Source organism: Octodon degus, unplaced genomic scaffold (genome assembly GCF_000260255.1).
Source record: "Octodon degus isolate 3935 unplaced genomic scaffold, OctDeg1.0 scaffold00092, whole genome shotgun sequence".
In the NCBI taxonomy this organism is placed as follows: domain Eukaryota; kingdom Metazoa; phylum Chordata; class Mammalia; order Rodentia; family Octodontidae; genus Octodon; species Octodon degus.
The window spans coordinates 4,140,465-4,164,869 of record NW_004524668.1 but is presented as its reverse complement, the minus strand read 5'-3'; the positions used below and the strand labels follow the sequence as shown (position 1 = coordinate 4,164,869).

General features: G+C 43.5%; 1 protein-coding gene across 4 annotated transcripts in view; it reads right to left on the bottom strand.

Annotated features, from left to right (window-relative positions):
• Nucleotides 1–4,898: 4,898 nt before the first annotated feature.
• The window catches only part of Usp48 (ubiquitin specific peptidase 48), a 96,759-nt gene continuing 77,252 nt past the window's right edge, over nucleotides 4,899–24,405 (bottom strand). For 2 of the 4 annotated variants that reach the window (XM_023722479.1, XM_023722480.1), the window contains exons 24-28: nucleotides 19,046–19,201; nucleotides 14,662–14,787; nucleotides 10,872–10,920; nucleotides 8,241–8,267; nucleotides 6,450–6,663 (exon numbers count right to left, since the gene is read on the bottom strand). In XM_023722479.1, coding sequence (XP_023578247.1) covers nucleotides 6,641–6,663; nucleotides 8,241–8,267; nucleotides 10,872–10,920; nucleotides 14,662–14,787; nucleotides 19,046–19,201 — 381 coding nt within the window. In that variant the 3' untranslated portion in view covers nucleotides 6,450–6,640. Of the gene's footprint in view, nucleotides 6,664–8,240; nucleotides 8,268–10,871; nucleotides 10,921–14,661; nucleotides 14,788–19,045; nucleotides 19,202–24,405 lie in introns of all 4 variants that reach the window. The other 2 variants (XM_023722482.1, XM_023722481.1) reach the window with 2 other exon arrangements.

The following is a 24,405-nucleotide window of genomic DNA, read 5'->3' as shown; positions in this document are numbered from 1 at the left end:
TGCAGCTTCGCTTTCTCTGTCCTATTTCAATCCAAACCACTCAGGACTGACCACTCACGCATGGCTGCCTCTGGGCACAAGCCTTCTCTTTCTCAAACACTTAATACACTGTGACCCAGCCACCAACCCTGCCTTCCCAATTGCTGAGAAATGAAAGCTGGCTTCAAAAATTTTGACATCCAAGAAGCCATGAAAATGAAAATGTATGTGGCATAATCATGAACTCTGAATGATGCCCAATGCTGTTGGGAGCAGGAGTCCTAAAAAGGGAATGATACTCTTTGGAAATAACCCCTACTGGGGCTGGAAAGATAGCTCAGTAGAATAAGTGCCTGCTGGCAAACACAAGGTCCCGAGTTCAATCCCCAGTACCGGGGTGGGGGTGGGGGGGAATAACCCCTACCTCTGTCAGCCCCATACATCCCAGCAGAAGGGCCAGAGCCCTGGGTCTGTGAGCTCAGACCCCAGAAGGGTAAGGTCCTTGGAAGAGGGCACATGGCTGAACCCCTAGGCTCGGTGTATTTCCATACCACCACTTCCTCCATCTCAACCTTCCCTGTAGCACAGGGGTGTATCTGGGGTGAGCCAGAACCCACATCCAAGAAAACCCACAAGCTAAAAGCCCACTACTTGTGCTCTCCATAGGGCATCAAGAAAAGTTGAGGTGGGGGCCTGCCCCTTAGCTCAGTTCTTTAAGTGGTTGCTTCAACAAAGCAGTCAGGCTCAGGTTGCTGTGGTTCGATCCCCACAACTCAAGCCAGCCAAACCTGCCCTGAAAGCATTCGGAGCAAAAAAAAAAAAAAAAAAAAAAAAAGAAAAGTTGAGGGAGGGCCGGACAAATAGCTCAGTAGATTAAAGTGCCTGCAAGCAGGTGAAGAGGCCAGGGGTTCAATCCCCAGGCCTGCCCTGCCCCCCAGAGCTTGCTGAGAAGGCAATTGAGACTGGGCGTGGTGGCACATTCCTGTAATCCCAGCTTTTGGGAGGCTGTAAACAGGTGGATCACACTACAAATGCAATCTAGTAGTGAGACCCTGAACACTGTAGACCCTCTCCTAAAATACAATCAATCAATCAATCAATCAATGGTTGAGGGGGTAAGAGGGTAAGCTGCAGCAGGCATGTGTGGGGGAGCAGCTAAACTGCAGACACAGCCAGGTGTAATGAGTGGGAGTGAGCCCCAGGGTGCAGCTGTCAGCGGGGATCAGACTGACTGGGCAGGAAGCTGCCAAACTGATGCTGTAGACACGGTGGAAAGGATGTGACCCTGGGGCACCTACTCTTGGGCCAGAGGTTTTGAGGTCATTAATGTAAATACAGGAAGTGCCTGCTTTGAGGACAGAGAAAAGCCAAAAAGTGGGAATGATCTGGTCAAACCCTAGAGGAACAGCTCTTTCTGGGCTGAGGCCAAAACCCTGCTCTCGATGAGCTTAATCAGCCTTCTGCAACCTAGGCTGATTCATTTTCTGGGATGACTTTTATGTTTAGAGAGATAAAATTGAGTCTAGCACTGACTCCGACTCCCAGCTCAAAAAATAAATACGTTTAAGAATTCTAGACACTCTAGCATGACTCTGTGCCTCTTTTATCCACAGCCGGTGACATGCTGGGGATGGCTGAGTTGGTACAAACTCCAGACACCAACCAGAGGCATGCCAGAGTGACAGAAGTCCTCAGAAGCAGTCCAATTTGGAGTATCCTGAGGGGAATGGGTTCGTGTAGGAGTAGCAGCTCTGAAGCCACCAGGTCCCACTGTCTTTCCACGTGTATGACAACCTGTGCACACTTTTTTGTCTCAGCTCAAAGGGGAATGGACTTGTCCAGGATCATAAAACTGGATTCTAGTTGCAGTTTGCAGTTCCCTTGGATACAAATCACCAGACAGCAAGTGAGGCGTGGAGGAAACATCAAATATGATTGTGCAAAGGCCAGGGTGCCAGCTGGCACTGGTCTAACCCAGGCGCTAGCTGCCTGGGCTTTCAGCTTCTCTCCATGTTCTCCACTTCCTGTGGCCCAGGGCCTGGCAGGGCACTGCAGATCTGGAATCCGGGCAGCCATTCCAGTTGCTGGTACAGGGTGGCTCCCTGTCCCAGAGCAATTTCACTCTGGGAATTTGTAGCCACGCCTTGAAGCTACAAGGGTACCCCCGTCTTTCTTTTTGAGCATGTTGAGGGGTGGGGAACAGATGCTGTTCTCTATTCAGGATCAATACTGATAGGTTTTTCCAGCAGCACAGTAAAGACATAGGAAAGATAAGAGAAGCCTTTGACTCCAAAGACATGGAGAAGATCGGGGCAGATCCTCTGGCCTGAGACAAGGAAAGCTGTGGCTTTTATGGACTACTGCTAGTGGGGGAGCTTGAGGGGGATGTTCAGAAATACCTGCAGGTGACTGGGGTCTTTCCTATGGTGGCAGGAAAGGTGAAAGGAAATTGTACCCTAGACTGGGTTGGAGATGGTGGGACATGGTCTCTGGGAAGATAAGCAGTTCCTTTAAGGGCTTCTGACATATTTGCTGACCAGCATAATAATTCAGCAATTCATACTACGGCCAGAACCTATCAAATACAGCAATTATATTGGAAGCTCCTCGCTGACTCCAGGGGCAAACATACAACATGAATGCCAAGGACTCACCATGAGGACCAAAAGGCCATTTGGGGCCCTGGGATGGAGCCCACTGGGCAGGAACACTGCTTGTGCAGTAGTAGCCTTGGTCCTTTTACCTCTGCTGAGTGGGACAGAGCAGAGGCTGGGTTTAGTAATGAGTTCCTATGGCTCTTAACACTGCCTAAAAGGTCATCCAACTCCTGGCAAGTCCTACAACCTCCTTCCTAAAATCTAGTGACACTCACGTGATCCTTCAACCTCACCATGAGAAATGGTGTGGTAGAGCTAACAGCATGCTGCATTAATTTCAGAGAACTGGTTCTGAGGGTTTGTTGCGGGAGGAGGAACCACAAGAAATACCTGGGGTTTTTTTTCTTGCCCTCTATTGTAGAGCAACATTCTTCACTTAAGCTTCAGCATGTAAATAATAACGAAAAAAAAAATCTGATTCTCAAACCAGGAAGTGTCCTCTAAGTACAGGCCATTGCCTTCAGCACTGTTCAGTGCCACGGAGAGCCATGCAGTCCTGCCTCCAGGACTAGGCACTTAGGGCATTTGTTTTTGACATTCTTGGCAGTGACATGACAATCGAAACAACTGAAGTTGCCCCTCTGGGGCAGGGACTGCCCATCATAAAGACTTAGGTCTTCAAACACACATTCTAATCGTGCTTGAATACCTTTCAGTATGACCCTGAAAATGAACAGGGGCTCAGTAGGCTTGCTGATCTAGCCACTAGCTCTGTACTCTTATGGGCCAAAGGAAGGTTCAGCAGTCGGGTACCTGAACACCCGTGTGGCCATCACTGTGGACTGAGCTACCAGAGAAGGGTCCATTCCCAAGTTCTCAGGGGAGAACTCTGTCCTAATGCAAAGCATCTACCTTTTAACATTTATTGTTGCTCAGTCCTTGGTACCTTAAGAGTTAAAAAGGAAGCAAGTACTGCTCTTCAGAGATGGGGAAACAGGTAAAGCCACATTAGGTAACTTTTCTTGGTTTACAAGGTAAGAGGTGAATTTATTTGGAACACAGTTGACCCAACCTGGAAGATCCTATAGCACCTCTATGACCAGATGGGTGCTAGTGCGAGGCAAGGTGATGCCTCAGCCCTCAGCCACGGCCACAGCCAGTCTAGAGAAGTCATCCAGGCTTGGGGCAGGGGAGACAGAGAGGTGGCCTCCAGTATCTGAAGACTGGCTGCTGGCTCAGCACACAATTGGCTGAGGTCTGCTGCTAAGGGAAATACCTACCAGAGTCTTTAATAAACTGAAACATAATGAGTAAAGGCCCCCAGTAATGTGCTTTACTGGGGGGAAGGGGGGCTGTGTGGCATAAGGATGAGATGCTGTGAAATGAAAGCACTGGGCTACCCACTGAATGCCCTCCATCCTCAGCTTCCTGTGCAGCGAACATGCTGCATACCCAGGTAAGCCACCCCAGGAATCAGTGACAGGAAATACAGGCTTTCCTGTTCAGTTTGCACCAGCACTTTGTTTGGACAGGGACAGATCATCACTTAGGTATTGAAAGCAAGTTGTTTAATCCAATCATTACTTTCTAATATTTAACCAGGATCTGATCAACAAGTTTATAACCACAGAGCAGTCAACGAGACATTTGAAAGGACAACAAGCAGGATTATGACTCCACAGAAATAAAAGGACATTTATGGCAGAAAGGTAAAACCAATTCTAAACAAAGCTTGTAAATAAGCAGAAACGTATTTCCACACGAGGAGGATGAAGACATCCAAAGGGCAACCTATTTTTCAAGTAGAGGCAGCAATTTGTCCAAGCAGATGTTGCTGTATACATTCGAGGGACTAAATGGCCAGAAATACAGGAGTGGGGCTTGAGCTTCCTGATACATTCTGTGGGAGGCCAGTGTACTAAAGTGCACATGCGCAGCATTAGAGCCCCAATAGCCTGAATGTGTTCCCAGCTCAGAGAACACTGGACTTTACCGATTTGTGGCCACACACACAAGAATGGGTTTAGGTTTTCCCAGCGCTATTTCCCTATACAGACTGGCAGAGGCGGCAAAACTGAAGCTGCTCAGCACACTTCTTTGTAACCTGCCAACTATGAGTAGAGGAAAGGCCCCAGGATAGGGTTGCCCAAACTTCCAAGAGTAGTGCGGGGGCGTGTGGGTACAGATTCTAAGACTTCTGACGCATTGGCTTTGCTCAATCTGGGCGCATCCCTCCTATATGGCCGCCGTTAAGAGAGCATAATAGGCATCAGTCGGGAAGACTTTCTTAGTTATCAGTAGCAAACTGGAAAAAATGTATTTCTGGAGCTTAGTTATGTCGATCCCCAGAACATTTACACCCCTGTGCCTTAGGCGTTATTAGGCAAGAATTTTGCCATTGAGCTACACTAATGCCTTTCTAAAGAAAAGCTCCTCTATCAAGCACTCTGCACTTCTAAACAAGCCTTTAACTTGGAAAAGATAAGTTCCTTTGTGTGACGACTTTGAAGCTCTACCTTAAATTACTTGGAGCCAAGTAAAAGATCGAGATTTGAAAACTGACAGGGTCTCCCTAGATAGCATAGGGTGGCCTCCAGCTCGGAACCTCTTACTTTGGTGCCAACTACAGGCATGCCTGGCCACTAGGACAGGTTTGAGGAACCTGTGAGCAGCTCATTACCCTACACAGGCTCATTAAACACCCCCAATTCCTCAGGGGGCATAGACTGCGTATGCAGCAACACGGATGGGAAACAAGTGTTCAGCTGAAGCAAACAGCCATAATTATTCTGATAGAAAGCTATTCAAATGGGTTGCTTCTAAGGTTACTGGAGCTCAAATTAAAATCCGCCTCCTCCCTCCTTTATGAGTTCAGCCTGGGGGTAGGGTAGGGAGGCCTGGCACAAACTTGAGGCCACCGAGAATGTGAGATACCCGCATCAGCATCCAGGCTACAATTATACACATACATACTCAACAGAGGGGGAAAATTGTAAAAAGAAACCAATCCCAGCCTTAAGTTTCATTTAAAAACCTTCAATATTCTTAAGAATGTCTTCACTATTCACTGCTAATAACTACAATCCTGAGGGGATAAAAGGACATATTCCATCCGTATACCCCTTCCCTCACAAAGCTATCACAAAGATACTTTCAGGGCATTTCAGAAGCAGGCTTTCAAATAGAGAAGCATGATTGAAGAAACAGGAGACTTGGAAAACGAGAAGAAAATATCCAAATGCTCAACATTCTCTTCCAAGTAAGGAGGTCAGAATTTTCAAATGCGTAAAAAACTACTTCCCAGTAGCAACACTGGAGGAGGCTGATAATCATCGGTAGCAAACACTCTCCATCTTTTTCTGAGGTGTACCAAGGTGAAATGGCTGGGAAGGCAAAGTGAGGCACGAAACCCCTCACTCACTGCGGGAGGCATGGGGTGCCCCTCCTTTGCTCAACACAGAGCACTGGGCGCCATGCACGCGGTGGGGACGATGCAGCTGGCTTGGAGGAGTCTAGATGGGAAGACACTTTTCCACAACGATGGCAAGTTCTTCACTTTCATGCTTTATTGAAAGTAGAGTATGAGTCAAAGACAGGAATGGGTAAGCAGGTTATGGTCTCTAAAGAATCACTTTTAGTTCAGAGCAGAATGCTTGCTGTCCCATCTACTGTGATACAAATCCTTTATGGACCAGTGCGTCTGGTATGAAACTTGAGCAAGGAAATATAACAGAACTTTATTCCCTTCCATGACTATAAATCTCATATGTAAACATGATTTAATGTTGCTGGCTAATAGTTCCATTTTTACTCGCCCCCCTTTGCTCCCACTACCCCCTTTAAATATAAAATTTGAAACATGTCCTTCAAGTTTGATGTCCATCAGTGCAATCTGCTTTATTTGACATAAGGCATTTGGGGCAGTCACGTTTGAACGGGGTTTTTGCCTTTTGGAAGAGTCATGTCATGGTTTAATTCTTAAATCCACCTTTCCTTAATGCCCTAACCCGTCAAGCTCCTCTTCCCCTCTGGCGATTTCTTAGCAGTCAGCAAGTGTTCAAAGATTAATGTCCAAGTAGACCAGTACCTGAGAAGAGAAACACACACGGAGGTACGGCTGTGAACTAAACAGCAAGAATTCATGCATTCCGTTCGCCCAGATGCATCAGCAACAGGGAATATCCAATTTAATAATGAACACAGCAGCCCCTTGGAACTGAAGGGTAAGAAACATCTCGGCTGCCTCCAGGCTAAATCACATTTCTGCTGAAAGCCAGGTGCTTCCTATGTATGTCTCCACAGAGGTTAACCATGTTTTACTGATGTCCATTTGGTGGTGTTTTTTCAGAGATATTGTTCTGACCGTATCAGGAGTTCCTTTGTCCCGGTAACACACAGATAACACAGCTGTGCTGAGAAAACTGTTAGGGTAGTAGCTTTGTCACTTATTTGCTTTGGCAAATAACCCCTGGTCTTTGACTCAGATATAGTCCTTGGTAAAAAGCACACCCTTTCATGGACCTCTGGAGTGGTCCACAAAAGAATCGACGTGGCAAAGTTATCTGTAAATGAAAAATGTCTCCACTGGATGGATTTTAGTAAGCATTCTGGGTGTGGGTAACAACAGTGGCCAAGATGCAGAACAAGGCACCGACATGGCTCCAGCTGAAGTAGTAATTCCCCAAATCCCTAAATTCTAAGTAGATGAAGTAAACCTCTTCCGTGGACCTCACATAATTCAGCAAATTCTTCTCTCACTAAATCTTATCAGTTATACACAAAAGGTGTTTTGTAAAGGCTGGACAGATAGCTCAGCGGACTAAAGTGCCTGCTAAAGCAACTGCTTCGGCAGAGCACAGAGGTAGTGGTTCAGCCTCCACTGTGCCTTGTTGGCCCCACCCCTGGAGTGCACGGAGATGGCCACTGAGACTGGGCGAGGGGGTGCACACCTGTGATCCCAGCACTTGAGAGGCTGAAAATAGGAGGAGACCACTATGAGTCCGATCTACGTCGTGAGACCCTATACATCCTGTCCTAAATTCATTTTAAAAAAAGGTGTTTTGTTGTTCTTTTGAGACAGGGTCCCAGGGCTGGGGAGATAGCTCAGTTGATTAAATGCTTGCCTGGCAAGCACAAAGGCCTGAGTTCAATCCCTGGTACTGCAAAAAAACATAAAATTAAAAAAAAAAAAAAAACAACCCCAAAACCATAAGGAGACACAGCGTCTCAGATGAATAGCCCAGGGTGGCCTCGAACTCCATGTTCCTGCCTCAGACTCCAGTGCTGACATGACAGGCATGTGCCACCACACCCAGCAACACAACCAGTATTGCTCTAACAGAGACTGATAGAGGAACCAGAAAAAGGCTAAATATAAATCTTGAAACACCAGCAGCTAAGTTCCCAACCTTCCAAGAAATGAGCGAAGCAGAAGTTAAATGGACATTTGGCAGGAGAGTTCTAACACATGGGCTGCATCTGAGGCCTGGGTGCTGCAAATTATAATGAACAAGCTTGAATAAATTATGCCTTTAGCTAAAATTAATTCCTGCCAGGAGACTGCGATTGGATTAAATTTTAAAATCAAATTATAGCCTTCACTTTAATAGAGAATTACAGTATGATTCTGACATTCATGAACAAAACATGACAAATGGAACTTACCTTTAAACCCTTCCTCTGGCATACAAACTAAAAAAAAAAAAAAAAAAAAAAAAAATCCAAATTGAAGAGACTTGTCACATTAGACATAATAAGATCACTTCAATGACTTAAGATGGAAAGTTTAAAATAACTCTTAGTCACCTGAAACAATCATTTCCAAACTAATCTGATATTTCTGTCCTTATTTTTAATCAAAGCAATATATATGCATCATTTAAAAAGTCAACTTTTGGTGGATCAACCTGTGTAAACAGGGCCACACGTTTCTTTTTCTGAAAGAGGAAGAAGTCACTGTTGACTCTTACAGCACTTTTTCCTGGGATGCATCCTCCTCTTTAGTTTTACATGTTTACATTGCTATTATCTGACAACTTCCTGAATGGAAGACCAAGATTCAGCTCCTCCGCCAACTCAAGGCCTGCCTGCCAGCCCCTCCTCCTGACAGTGGTGCTGGCGGCTGCTATGGCCTCTGCCAACGCTACTTCGGCTGTGCTCACACTGCTTGCAGGGAAGGACTGTTGTTGATACCCTTGATGTGTGCTGGTTAAACTGCACGGTCTGTGTGTCTCTCCAGGTCCGACGACTCTTGCCTGCTCAGGAATTTCACTATCTTTCCACCCAGCTCAAGGACCCATAGGCCTCTTTACGGCATCCACTGTCACTTCCATTTCCCCACATCAACATGCCACTATTGTCCCATAGGCCAGGGTGGACCTTGATGGCTGCTGCAGGACACCTGGTTCTAAAATCTTTCTCCAATCCTCTTCTAGGACATCTTCTCCTATGTTACCAGTTCCACCGTCAACTTCCTGCTTGTTTCACTTTGTTTAGAACATATTCTCTGACAGAATATTGGCAGACAAACTTTGCAACAGGTTTGGAGGCACAACTGCGCGGTTAAGACCAAAATGTGTTCCACAAGGGTCCCTTGTCTTCCAGGCCCTTCCTCCAAGGAGTGTGGATCTTCCTTCCAGATCTGGGCTATTTCACTCTCCAAACGCTGGAGACTAAACCCATGGTCTCACATAAGGCAAGAACTCAACCACTGAGCTGAACCCTCAACCTTCATATTTTTTTGAGAAAGGATATTGCCAAAATTGCTCTGGCTGGCCTTGAACTTGTGATCACCCTGCCTGGGCCTCTAAACAACTGGAATTACAAGTATATGACACTACACCTGTTGGGATCTTATCTCTAGGTTTTCACTGACTGTATGAGATCCTTAAATTCTTTTCTTGGAGCCGGGGAGATGGCTCAGTAGGATAAGCGCTTGACTGGCAAACGCAAGGATCTGAGTTTAATCCCCGGTTCCGCAAAAAAAAAAAAAAAAAAAAAAAAAAAAAATTATTTTCTTCATTCTGGGAGTAATGAGCATGGAGCCGCCAAGGACCAGTCAGCTACCTATGGGCACTACCACTACAGCACTTCTTAGCTACTATGAATTTTTTTACTATTTTCCAATTGTTTCCTCTCTATATATTTGCCCCATCGTTTACTTTCCCTGCACTACATACAGGATTTTTTTTCTTTTATTTTTGTGGTACCAGGTATCGAACCCAGGACTTTGTGCATGCCAGTCAGGTGCTTATGCCACTAAGCTGTCTCTCCAGCCCATATACAAGCTGCTTTTGAGCTATTTTATGTTGTCTACTCTTCTCTTCCTGTTTCTACTGACAGGCAGGCTTTGATGCTATGACCTCAGTTCTGTCTGGAATACTGGCATTTCACTTTTGCCTACATAGATCTGAGGCACTAAAAGGATTAATCTGGCACAGGGGCTGGGGTTTTCATACCCAGGCCTGGTCATGCCGGCCCCACTACTGGGGTGTATTGAGAAGGCAATTGAAACTGGGTGTGGTGGCACGTGCCTGTAGTCCCAGCCCTTGGGAGTCTGTAAACAGGAGGATCGCTATGAGTATGATCTAGTAGTGAGACCCTGAACACCCTGTAGACCTTTCCCTAATAAATAAATAGGATTATCTGAAAACTCTGTTTAGGGAGTACTGGTGGGCATGGCTAATGGGTAGACTAGTCACCTTTATAAAATATCTGGTGATGGTTTTCTTGAGTTGGTCAGTTTCCTGGAAAGGAACTCCCTTCCCATCTATGGAGGCAAACATAGGCTGTGGGGCCCCTGCTGAGAGCCGGGGACCGTCTCCTCTACACAATGGGACACCTTTTTAGCTTACCTTCAGTCAAGTGCTAGCTAATAAACTCACATCCTAGTTGCCAATTTGAGGCACAAGTAGGTAAGAATGGTGACAGGGATTGTGGGCAGGGAGTTGTATACCAGCTTCTCCCAGGTTTCCAACACAAATTTCCTGTGCCTGGTTTTCTACCTCATTCCCACCCCAAAGGATTCTGGGTGCCTGTCTGAACATTACAACCCAAACTAGCTTTGTTTTGTGGATTTCTTCACATTGCTGGTTTGCATGCACTTTAATTTCCTCAGATTAACTAGTCATCCCTCTTTCTTTCCCACTTCCCAAATTTTTGAACATATCTTTCCTGTCCACTTTCACAGCATGCAGAAGCTGTTCAGGTTAAAAGTGAAGGCACTGTGAGCCAGTCTCAATATCTATGATCACACCTCCTGAACAACATAGACTCCGACAGTGAGGAAATCTTTACCTTGCATGACGTCATCCATTGCAGCATAATCTGCAATTGGTTCATCAGCCTAGAAAACAAACAAATGGTTCAGACACGTAAGGGGAAGGGAGCTGGGAAGAGTGGGCCAACTACTCACACTGAAATATGGTCCATGATTTTGCTACAAAACACTCAAGAAAGCCAAAGAGGAAAGTGATCGATGATGTAGAGTGTGCCTAAGGAGAGTCACCTGGAGAGAAAACATTCTCTCAGGCTTTCACAGAGAGCTCATTGGCCAAGCAATGGCTGTGACTCATCCACATGGCTGACACTGACAAAGGATCTACAATCTGAGGTACAGGGTCTCAGGATAAATCCTGAGGGGATTTCACTGACCTTATCAGACCCAAAAGCTACAACTCTTGTTGCATAGGTCCTGCTTTACCTTGGTCTTAACCATCCAGCAGTAAAGTATAAAAACGATATATAAGAAGTAAAACGATGCTGTTATGTTGAGTTATAGGAGACTCAGGGCAACAATTTCTGACATTGCCAGTCAAGCGGAAGACCCAATACTATTATGGGCTACTGGACTCTTTTAGAATATTTTGCTGAGTTTACATACCTACAATATTCAAATAATGGAACTTAACAAAAAAAGGGTATACAGATGAATGTCCATTTTGTATCTTTGTATTCAAAATGGTTAGGATAGATAGTTACATTCTCTTAAAGAATAGAGGGCTGGTGAGATGACTCAGTGGTCTAAAGCACCTACTTAGAACAAACTAAGCCAAGCAAAGCACAGGGACCGCGGTTCAATCCCCCAGCACCACATGCCAGCCAGCCCCGCCCCCTGGTGGGCTGAGCTGGCCACACACACAAAAGAAAGAAAGAAAGAAAGAATAGAGGGCTGGTGAGATGGCTCAGTGGTCTGAAGCACCTACTTAGAACAAGCTTAGCAAAAGAGCACAGGGACCGCGGTTCAATCCCCCAGCACCACATGCCAGCCAACCCCGCCCCCTGGTGGGCTGAACTGGCCACACACACACACACACACACACACACACAAATAAATAAAACATTAAAAAAAAAAAGAAAGAAAGAAAGAATAGAGTGATGTGTTCTAATGGTGTTTGTAAATAGGATATCATGTCTGCATCTTGTACAGCAATTAACCACTAGGAAGAATGTATGCAATGTGTTGATTATTGAAACTGTCCTACCAATTTGATTTGAAACTGTCTCATTGCTTTTTGTTTATCAATAAAATTATGGGAAAAAAAAAAAAAAAAAAAAAAAAAAAAAAACCACAAGAATCCTATCCAGTAGAGAAGTCTACTCAAGCCCCAGCCAGTGATACCCAGGGCAGTAGACATCCACTCAACTATGGGCCGACTCCTCATCTCAAAGAAAACGTTGGGTAGTAGTACATATAGTGTTTTCTGCCTCACATAAACACCCCTATAAGGGTCGGCCAAATAGCTCAGCATCCCTGGCAAGTACAAGGGCCTGAGTTCAATCCCCAGTTCCGCAAAAAAAAAAAAAAAATATCTCAGCAGATTGAAGTGCCTGCAAAAAAGGCAAAGGGACGGGAGGGGTGGTGTTCTATCCCTGGGCCTGCAGTACGGGCCCTGCCCCTGGGGTACACTGAGAGGGCAACTGAGACTAAGTGTGGTGTGTGCCTGTAATCCCAGCTCTTGGGAGGCTGTGAAACAGGAGGATCAGTACAAGTCTGATCTAGTAGTGAGACCCTGAACACCCTGTAGGCCCTTCCCTAAAAAAAATACCCAAACCACTCCTAGGTATGGAAATTTCTACATTGTCTGAGGTTAATAAAGTGCTTTAATCAGGCCCAGGGGATAGTTTAGCTGCATAAGCGCCTGCCTGGACTGGCAAGGTCCTGAGTTTGATCTGTGGCAAGAAACAGAAAAACATAAAACCTGCTTTAATTATTATGAATTAAATGCTCTCAGTTATACTGAGGTTGAAAAATGTGTTTCTCTTCTCAAAATAGTAATTAGGTTATAATAATTATTATTATTATTATTTTGCGTTTATTGGGGTTTGAAATCAGGACCCCTCACTAGCCAGGCAAGTGCTTATTCTCCTGAGCTATCTCCCCGGCCCATAATTACATTTTCAACCCTCTTCACCATCTAGAACACACACCTGTGTCTGTTTTGGAATTGAGTCTAAGTCTGAGCTTACACAGAGATGTTGTTCCCTTTAATAATACAAGTTGTTCTCTTAGGAGTTTAGAGAGAAGCTTCAGAACTCAGCGACTCCGCAGGCTGTCAACACCCCTCTAGATTCCACAGTTCAGGGGTGGGGCAAAGACATGCGTGGCAGGGCGCGCAGACATCACAGCACTAGACATGGGTCTGCCTCTGCTCCAAGCCTATCCTTAGTGCATGAGCACCACAAATCTACAGTTCCAGAAGCATATTTCACAGTTCACAAAATGAAAACTTTTACTGTGTATGCAGAACAGTTTCACGCACAGCGAGGGTGCTCCCGGACACTAAAAAACAGAAGCAGCAAAGGGAAACAACCAGGTGGTAGAGAAAGAAGGGTCTGGCTAGTGAGGGCTCAGCAACCCTTATTTTCTAAATCCAAAGCCAATTACCACACATCATGGACAGGAGGAATCCCACTAAGCTGCTGGAATTCTGGATTTGTGATAGAAATGTGTGACTTACGCATGTTTCCCAGCTTTCCTGGATACTAAAGGCTAAGCAACCCTAGACCAAAAAAAATCCAAACATTTGAAGTTCTCTGAATTTTACCAAGGTGTCACATGTGAAAAGCTCCACAATGACATGATGTGATGTTGTAGTCAAAACAAAGATGCACTAAAAATACTACTAGATCAGACTCATAGGCTGTTTACAGCCTCCCAAGAACTGGGATTACAGGCATGCACTACCACACCCAGTTTTCTCCCCACTATCTTTACTGGAATTTTCATTTTTTTTTATTAACAATGATTTAGACTTTAAAGTCTTTTTTTTTTTTTTTTGCACTGCCAGGGATTGAACTCAGGACCATGTGCTTGCCAGGCAAGCATTTATTCTACTGAGCGATCTCCCTGGCCCTTATTCATTATTGATCACATAATCACATTGGGAGGGAGAGGCGACATGTCGAAGATCTACCAGGCAGCTGTGTCAGTTTTTAAAGGATAAATCTCCACATAGACAAAACACAGTGTGGGAGGAATTAGAGGTGGGCATAAAAAGGTTGTGAACAGAGACCAGGCTACTCACTTGGCCCAGCAAACCCCCAACTGTGATTGCTCCTGGAGCCAACAATCAATCTAGCGTCTCTAGACAGGTCCAATATAATGTTGAACCCTAACCTCCCCTAAAAAACAAAACACAAAATAAAACAAAAAAAAAGAAGAATGTCTGTAACAGATGGGCCCTATCAGAGAGATTCAACAAGAAATCTGGCGTAGGGTCTTCCAACTGCTGAAGGGTCACAGCCTACCCCACTAAAACGGGAACCACATAACTATAATCCACATGGCCCTCACTGCAGGACACTGAGCTGGTTGATCCAGGAAGGAATGAGAGAAAGCCTTCACTTCATCTTCTAAGGGTATGGACAGTGGCTGACATTGGGTCACTATACCATACTATGAAAACCAGGAAAAACACAGGAGTATCTGACTTCTAACTGTCCTGAGACTACGCCAGAGTTGGGCCATCCTAGGGCAGTAAAGCTTATAGTGGTGACTAATCCCCTGGATTCTTTAACCACCATTTCACACCATTTACACTTCACCAAAACCTACAGTTCCTTGAACGAGGCAGTTGTTACTTACCTTTAATAAAATGACAGATTCAGGTATGACGCCAAGGGTACCAAGGGTGGCACAGTCATCATTTAAAATCTTTCCATCAATTGATAAATTCTGGTCAAAGGGAGCAACTGAGAATGCGTGCATGATCTGTAGCAATTTAAAACAAAGAAGAACAAAAAGTCTGCATAAAGCAAATTACTGAGACCTATACCCTACCTACCTAAATAAATAAAGCATGGAGTCTAAAAATTATAGACAAAAAGGCTTCAGAGTACAAAAGACAGGACTCTGCAGCCAGCCCACTTGTTACATTCCTACTGAGCCTATAATCCCTGACAGCCAGAACACCCTTAGGAGGTCTAGAGCAGAAAGGAAACAATTGTACACAAAGATCCTTTTGTTCTGAACCTTACCACCTCCCAGAGCTGAGGGTGGAGAAGCGAAGGAGGGAGGTACAGGCAGAGCAGGGCTTCCCGGTGTGCAGTTGCTGGGCGCTCTGGCAGTAAGGCCCGGGCACTGCTGACACTGTTGCCCTCCAATTCCCAGGCTACTCATTCTTCCACAGACAAGTCCCAGCTCATTCTTAAAACCATCTCTAACATACCCAGCAACTTGTTGTCCTTCCATGTTTAGCCCGTTAGCAAACACTCTGGACTGTGTAATTGAGTCCTTGTGACTGCCATCCAGTCTTAGACTAAGTGCAGGGGCCCTATGGCCCACATGAATCTTGGGAAAGTGTTAAAAATCAAATATATTCCCTCCAAACTGCTATGTACAATACTTAAATGCCCTTTTGAATTAAAAAAAAAAAATGTTATGTGCAAATTTTCACTTCTGGATAGTAATTACCTCTGGAGGGCAATACAGAGTAGGATTTAGAAAGGCAAGCACAAGGATCTTTGATAGATACTATTGTAATTCCAAACTGCCACGAGAAATTCAGGAATATTCATTATATTTTGCTTTATAATTCACTAACATGTGCTTAACCACATATATCTTAATTACACCAACATCCATGATGCACATGAAAACCATTTCATTTTCCGTGGAAAGGTTAACGTAAGTCCAGCAAATCAGCCCGGAACCAGTTGTGCGTGTAACAGAGCTTAAGCCCTTCCCAGCCTGGAGAGGTGCTAACCAGGAATGTGGTTTTACTAATGGAATGGAGATAAGAAAGAACAAGGGTAACAGCACAATGTTATCTGAGCTTCTCAAACAAAAAAGACATTAGCCTCTGAGAATCAGTAAGCACTAATGGCATGGAGATTTGCATGCCAACAGCACTAGCATCATCAACGACCTTCAGGAAGCAATATGCCTACTTCTCATAGGCAAAAGGCATCAACAGAGCAGCTCTCCCAAAACCAGCCCGGTATAAAAAGAACAGGCAGAAGCACCAGCCCCTGGCTAGCATCAGGAGCTGTGGGACACAAGCAGATCTGCAGACCTGTGAGGCTAACCAACTGAGAATATCACAGCTGCCTGAATGAAGCAAAGCTCCCTCACTCCCCAAATTCAGTGTCTCTACAGAACCCCAAGAAAAGAGATTAAACACTACATACACTGGTGTTTGATCCCCGCACAATGGGTGGGGGTGGGGGGCTGATGCTTATGCGCTGCACTCTTAGTACTAATGAAGCATTTATTAAGAAGTGACTGTGTATCAAATACTGTGCGAGATGCTACAATTACAAACCTGAATAATTCCCCCTGCAAGGGTTCACAGGAGTGGGTGGGAACAAAGTGGTGAAGAGAGTGGCAGAAGGTATGCACAGGGCCTGGGGAACACAGAGGAAAGGACAGTCACTTCTACCACAAAGGCCAGCAGAGCTGTCATAGGAGAGGTTCTATGAGCAAAGAGCAAGGCCTTCCCATGACAAAGAGGCATTTCAATGTGGGTGCTGCCAGTCAAGGCATGGAAGCCCAAGGCACAGAATTCATAAACTGTCAGTACTTCAGATTGATTCACATAAACAACACAAATCGGCCCCAAGCAGTGGTTCCTGAGCTACTGACCCATGTAGTAGGAGAGAGGCAATGAAAACCCTGCTTCTGGCAGTAGGACTGAAGCAAGGGAGAGTATTTAAATCTTGGTGGCAAAATGCCTCCTCCCTAAAATAGGCAATTGTATCACCAAACACTTATCTGCGGGAAATTATGCAGTTCAGGGTAGGAGATGTAGCTCAGTGGTAGGATGCTCACGTAAAACAAAACACCTAGTTTTGATCTCCAATATTACAAAACATAAAACAAGTCAAAAATAGGATAATGCAACTAAACACTGAGCCTCTTTTGAGAGAGGAAAAGAGGGGGGTTATACTTTATGACATCCCTAGACTTGGCTAAATTAATAATTACAGAAAGTTTCTTAAGGATTCAAGCAATTATATGTGGTGAATGTCTAGAATCCAGCATGTCAGTTTACCAAAGGCTGTCATCCTATTAACTTCGAAGAATAGTTGCCCTAAAAGAAAGGATCCAACACACATTTTAAAAAAGAAAAAAAGATCACACCCTTTAGAAGGAGTGGGGGGAGCACCAATCTCCCAGGATCACACACATCCTCACCACAAACTCCCATGCGGCCCATGCAGGCACGAGAAGGGTCACAGCTAGGTGAGGTTTAAAAGCTGCACCACTGAGCAGCGGAGGGAAAAATCACATTCCACTGCCCTTTCTTTCATCCGCTTTGATTCACAGTGGTCCTGGTCACAAGGGTGGGAGATGAGAGGATGGAGACACTGCAAAGGAAGGGCCACGAGCACACATCTGGGGCTCTCAGCTGTACAGCGCCCGCCTTCTAGCAGCTCATCCGTGCAGGTAACATGCTCCCAAATGGAGATGTTTTTCTCTTGGCTTCTCATTTATTGTTCAAAAATAGTAGTCCATGATAAAAGCAGCACAGGCTTTTTAAAATGTCTTTATCCACAGGGGCTCTTTTGGTAATTTAAAGGTTTTGAATGTTCGAGGTTTACCGCTGACAGGCAGAAAGCCGGTGATGGAAACAAGCCTTCTTAGATGTAAAGGGTACAATAACAGAGTACAGATATCATGCCAATACATTTATTTTCAGAGCTGTGGGTTCAACCAAGGGAAATACTGTGCTCAGGACAATCTGGAACACATAACACCCTCAAAGGAAGCCTGTACTTTTGCCTCAATTACAATGATAAATATCAGCAACAAGAAAAATGCGTAACTGGTAACCATGGCACAAAAAGAGCAGAGGGGGATTTGGTCAACTGTAGCATAGTAAGCACTGACTGAAAACAGATTGGGGGCCTGATTTTTTAAATGGGCATCTGGAATGATCAGCTCTTTTTGCCTCAGTTTTGAAACATGACAATGAAATGCTCAATTACAGTGCTTTAGGACTCATACTAAGGAAAATACATAAAGCGTCTTCGTAATGTCTGCATTATAAACATGAAATGGGTTTGCAAGTCATGCACGAGAGCAGGATCAAAACTGAGTGTCTAATAGTAATTTAGAAATGCATCATTATATTAAGAATGATAAAGGTAACTGAAAACATCACCAAATAGGCTCATTTGTCACTAAAAATACTCTTGGTTCCTCCATGTAAATAAGATTTCAAGGAGCTTTTTTTCTTTAACTTTCTTAAATTTCTTTTTTTTTTTTTAATTTTATTTATTTATTGTGTGTGTGTGTGTGTGTGTGTGTGTGAGCGCACGTGCGTGCGTGTGTGGCCAGCTCAGCCCACCAGGGGGCGGGGCTGGCTGGCATGTGGTGGTGGGGGATTGAACCGCGGTCCCTGTGCTTTGCTAAGCTTGTTCTAAGTAGGTGCTTTAGACCACTGAGCCATCTCACCAGCCCCTAACTTCCTTAAATTTCATAGATCTTGGTGATTGCTTCAAAAACCTACATGATGGGGCAGAGGAGATAGCTCAGTAGATTGAGTGCTTGCCTGGCAAGCAGAGTCCTCCTGAGTTCAATTCCCGGTACCACAAAAAAAAAATAAATAAACAAGAAAACCCAAAAACCTATGTGGTGGACAAAAAGATAAATATACAGCACCATCAACTGAGAGAACAAATCTTTTAACAACCTTGATGTATGGCAAATTAAACAGATCTCAATGCTTCTCATTATTGAAAAGTTACGCAGAACATGCTCAAGGTTTTAGAATCTAAAAATTACTTTCATTTTCATAGAAATGTTCCTTACTATTTAAAAACCAACTGTTTTTAAAGACTTATTTTAATTTGGAGGCCTTGTGAATATAATTCTAAAATCAAAAGAGCCCCCTCTCGATGGCATCATCCTATGAGCAGGCAGACATTTAAAAGGTCAGGCTGGAGATAACAAACACAAAAGAAAGCAGGAATAGACATAGTTTCAAGTCATGAGCAGATATGGAAAAATGTTAGGTTTTCCTCACCTGAATTTTCAATTCTTTTAAAGTTTGATTAGCAGAAACAAGAAGTGCTTTTTCACCGCGAACTTTTCTATGTCGCATACTTCGTCGGATGACTTGCTTTTGATAAGATATATAATTTTGATGGGATATCTTTTGCCGTTTTGTTCCTCCATTGCTCTATAATAAAGATCCAAAACAAAGAAAGCCCTGAAATTGTCCATAATGTGACGCTTGGTAGTAAAGTTTAACATACACAATGACATCCTGGACAGTTTAAATGCTCACATCTAATTGAATAAATGTTAAGTGAAATATACCTCTAAATACATGCAAGCAGTTTAAATCATTGTTATTACTTTTTTTTTTTTTTTTTGGCAGAACCGGGGATTGAACTCGGGCCCTTGCGCTTACCAGGGAAGTGCTTATTCTACTGAGCCATCTCCCCGGCCCCCTGTTATATTAAATATTGATGAGCAAAATTAAATGGGCACAACTCTGAGATGCTGGTGCAGGAGGCTCTTAAGTTCACGACCATACTAGATTACTTAGCAAGATCCAGCCTCAAAATACAATGTGCTAGGGAAGAACTCCATGGTAGAGTACTTGACTAGCATGCACCAAGCGCTTGGGTCCAACCACCAATACAAAAATAGGAAGGAAGGAAACTGAAAAATTACTAAATTTAGTTCATGAGTAATCTGAGTTCTAATTTTGTCTATTTGAGAATAACAAGTATGAACTGTTTGTGAATGTACCTTAATCAAGAATCAATTTTTTTGGCAGAACCAGGGATTGAACTCAGGCTGTCGCACTTGCCAGGAAAGTGCTTATTCTATTGAGCGATCTCCCCAGCCACAAGAATCAAAATTAACAAAAAAAACTTTAGCCACATAAGGTGACACAAAACTGTAATCCCTAAAGGTTGAGGCAGTAGGATCAGTGAGTTCAGGGCCAGCCTAGATGCCATTAGTGAGTTCAAGGCAAGCCTAAGTACACAGTAAGACCTTCTCTCCAAAAAAATAAAGACATTCTGCCTCTTGTCATACTAGTGCAATGTTTAGTTTCACCTAAGAACTGCTGTTACAAAATGTTAGAGGTGTCAAATACTTAGACCCAACTTGCCATTTTTACATGCAACACTGTCAAGGGCTTTAAGAATGGATTCTTGGAGGCAATCTGCTGAAATCCAGAATGTGAAAAAAACTGATAGGAAATCTAACTTTTTTCCAAGTCAATGTCAAGGAGAGGTAGGTTAGGGCAAATACTTGTGTAAGTGGTTAACAGTCAGGATCTGTCTTCTAACTCAGAGAATGAATCTAAGATTTATTTATTGATTTATTGTGTTTTAGGGGGTCTACAGGGTATTTAGTGTCTCATTACTAGATTGGACATGTAGTGATCGGCCTGTTTACAGCCTCCCAAGAGCTGGGATTATAGGCGGGTGCCACCATGCCCAGTCTCAAATGCCATCTCAGTGGCCCCTGGGAAGGGGCTGGAATAGCAGGCCCTGGAATCAAACACAAGGCCCCTGCACCTGCTTGCAGGCGCTCTAATCTGCTGAGCAATTTGGCTGGCCCGAATCTAAGATTTAAAAAATAAATAAAGGTCTTCTCTGCCCTAATAAAATCTGGATGAGGTGACTCTGAGGCCTCCCTCTGGTTGCACACTTGTCACTGAGTGTCAGCATGATGAGCACAGTGGCTTAGAGTGGCTCAAGTCACCATGGAGGCAAATGCCCCTGCTCATTAGCAACAGGGCTCCACACATCTACGCAGCAGCGGTTGACCAGGATGCAGACAAAAAGAACGTGGCTTTCAGAGCTGTACTTTGGCAAGGCGCAGCATAAACCTTAATTTCCATATCTACCCTTGTGTTTACACAGTTGTGCGGCTGAGCCCAACATTCATAAGAAAATGTTAAGCGAGCTTAGCAGGGTTTCTCTTTTTAAGCAGGTTTTTTTTTTAATTCAAAATTGATGGATTATTTCTCTCAATCTGAACTGCTGAAAAGGTCAAACTTAACTTATACTCTGCCACTGGAAAAAGAAAAAATATCTGTAGCAAGTTTTATTTCAGAATTATAAAACCAAACCAAAAAACAAAGCTCTGAACATCAACAAAGATAATTTTTAAAGACTGATTCTAAATAGGTCTAAAGGCTTTTTCTGGAATTATTTTCCATTAAACCCACAAAATTTAAATCCAACTTAACTGATAAAAACCAGCCCACTGGTTTTAGATGGATTCCAATTACCTAAGTAACATTGAATACTGAGTGTATTATTAACCTAAATTTTAGATAACAGAAGAACTGGGTTGATCTAGTGGAGGAGAGGGAAAGGGATTTGTTCAAGTCCATTAAGGACAAGTACAGATGCATCATTCTGTATTAAAGGGATTTACAACAGCAATTACAGAAGCCATCTATGTTTGGAGAGCTCTGGCATAAAGAAAGAGTGAGAGGAGGGACACACTTTGAAAAGGCAAGGGTGCTCTTCAGGGACTGACTACTCTTCAAAACAAAGGTTGGGCTTGAGATTTTTTTTTTATTTTTGTGAACCAAAAATATTTTAAACATCTTAGAGTATTACAACAGCCAAATAAGGACAGGGAATACAGAGCTAAATTATGAAGTAGAGAAGATAATTACAGTATAAAAAGCCATGTTCCAACATTCTCTATCGTATTTGTAAATGTGAAGGCTGTTGTCTGAACCGAAGAGAATAATTCCACATCTACTTTAAAACATGGCTGTGGTTATGGCCACAATGAGTAAAACCAGACATTCAAAAAAAATTAGCTGTTCACGATGTGAGGATATTTTGGGGGTTGGGCAAGGGAAATTCTGGAGACTGGATCCAAGGCCACATGCACACTAAGCAAGCACTCCACCTCCCAGCTAATCCACAGTCCCTGTAAGGCAACACAAACCTGTGTTTCCTTTTTTTTTTTTTTTTTATGGTGCAACCGGGGATTGAACTCAGGCCCTTGTACTTGCTAGGTAAGTGCTTATTCCACTGAGCCATCTCCCCGGCCTCTATGTTTCTTGTTTGAGACATGGCTCCCCTATGTAGCCCAGGCTGGCCTTGAACCCTCTCGTTACAGCATAGTCTGGCCTCCTCAAGCTTTCAGTGATCCACCTGCCTCAGTCTCCTAAGTGCTGGGATTAAGGTGTACACCCAACTATTTTCTAAAGAACTCTTAAAAAAACTGAAATGTAAGCTTGAAATACAGACAGTAAAATATCTATCAGCCTTAACAGGGTTTATCAAAGAATAGAAGATAAACTAGTGACTAATAGCAGTAACAGGTAAGGAAAAAAGGTGAGCTACACAATTAGTGTTAACACAGTCAGGCCTGGCAGTGTACACCTGTGAGCGTAGCACCCTGTAAGCTGAGGCAAGAACAACACAAGGTGCAGGATGGGCTATACAGTGAGTTTCATGGTCAGGCTGAACTACACAATGAAACCCTGCCCAAAAAAACAAAAACAAAAACAAAAAAACCCAACACTATATACTCAAGTGACAGTAATTAAAATCAATATGGCACTTCAAGCCAAGATAAGAATGCTGTTTTGACCAAGATGGGTATGTAATTCTATGTGCAAATGTGTATGTTCATGGCATGTGTATTAATATTTATTTGAAAATACATACCTTGGAATATGGTGATAAAGACATAAAACCAAAGTGAAACAGGTCAGAGGGCAGCAAAGCTGTGTCTACAGACTCAACAGACAGGGAGTCTCCCAACATGGTGGTACCTGTCTGTAATCAAGCACTAGGAAGGTGAGGTTGCAGGATCACTCCAAGTGCCAAGTCAGCATAGGAAAACCAGTGAGGTTCAAGACTAGCCTGAACTATAGCGAGAATTTGTCTCATAAAACCAACTGAGAAGGCAGAGTCATGTTAGAATGTTTGTCATCTCACAGGAAAAACCTGCACAGATGACTTAACGTAGGAAAACAATTCAGCCAAACTGAAAATCTACATTTTTTTTTTTTTTTTTTTTTTGTAGACTGTATAGATTTGGCTGGAAATTTTGTAGAGTGCATAAATTTGGCAGGGTAACATGAACCCAAGTGACTGATAACTGTTGGCAGACTGGGGAACAAAATTGTAAGGTTCTCTTTCCAGGTGTTGTAAGGTTATTTTATGAAATACCAACAAGACATAGGAAACAGATGACATTATTCTTTACAATTGGAAAACTACAACGAACTTACTTAGACAGCTTAAGGGTCACAACTTTCTAAATGCTAAAAATGAAGTAGTGTACCAGCCTATACGGGTGACAAGCCCAGACCTGTCTGCTTAGCAATGGACACTGCAGATGGCCATCACACCCCTTTTTCAAGAAGAATGCGGGCTGGTGAGATGGCTCAGTGGTCTAAAGCACCTACTTTGGGCTGGTGAGATGGCTCAGTGGTCTAAAGCACCTACTTAGAACAAGCTAAGCTAAGCAAAAGCATAGGGACCGCGGTTCAATCCCCAGCATCACATGCCAGCCAGCCCCGCCCCCTGGTGGGCTGAACTGGCCACACACACACACACAAAATAAATAAAATTAAAAAAAAAAAAAAATTCATCTAAAAAATAAAAAATAAAAAAAAAAATAAAGCACCTACTTAGAACAAGCTTAGCAAAGCACAGGGACCGCAGTTCAATCCCCCAGCACCACATGCCAGCCAGCCCCGCCCCCTGGTGGGCTGAGCTGGCCACACACACACACACACACACAAATAAATAAATAAATAAATAAAAAATTTCAAAAAAAAAAAGAAGAAGAATGCTATCCATAACCTGCCTACCTCATTTCATGGATATAAAAATTTTACCCATAAAAAAATAAAATTCAAAATATCTGTAGGATATCCTATGAACACAGCATCCTGACCTGCTGAGATGCTGAAGTTTATCTAAACCATACAATATCCAAACTCTTGCTCATCTTTTTTTTTTTTTTTTGTGGAACTGGGGATTGAACTCAGGCCCTCTTGCTTGCCAGGGAAGCACTTATTCTACCAAGCCATCTCGTGGCCCCTCTTGCTCATCTTATCTCCTGTTTTTAAGATACTTTCCTCTGGGCAGGGACAGAAAATTTTAATAGGAAACCCAAGAAACAAGTCAATTTTAATAGAAAATGTTATACTGACACAAAGGAGAAGACAACACATCCGCTGATCTGGTTATTTAACACTACAAAGAAAGACCAATCTTTTCCATATAATGCATTACTAAGGCTACTATTTATTTTGTAAGGCCGGAAACTGAGTTAAATACATTTTACCATGTACCAAGATTCCATGATGTGAAAGAATAGCAAGAGGAAACTTCTGGAAGAAGAACCATGGCTTTTCACAAGAAATCAGGACAGCGG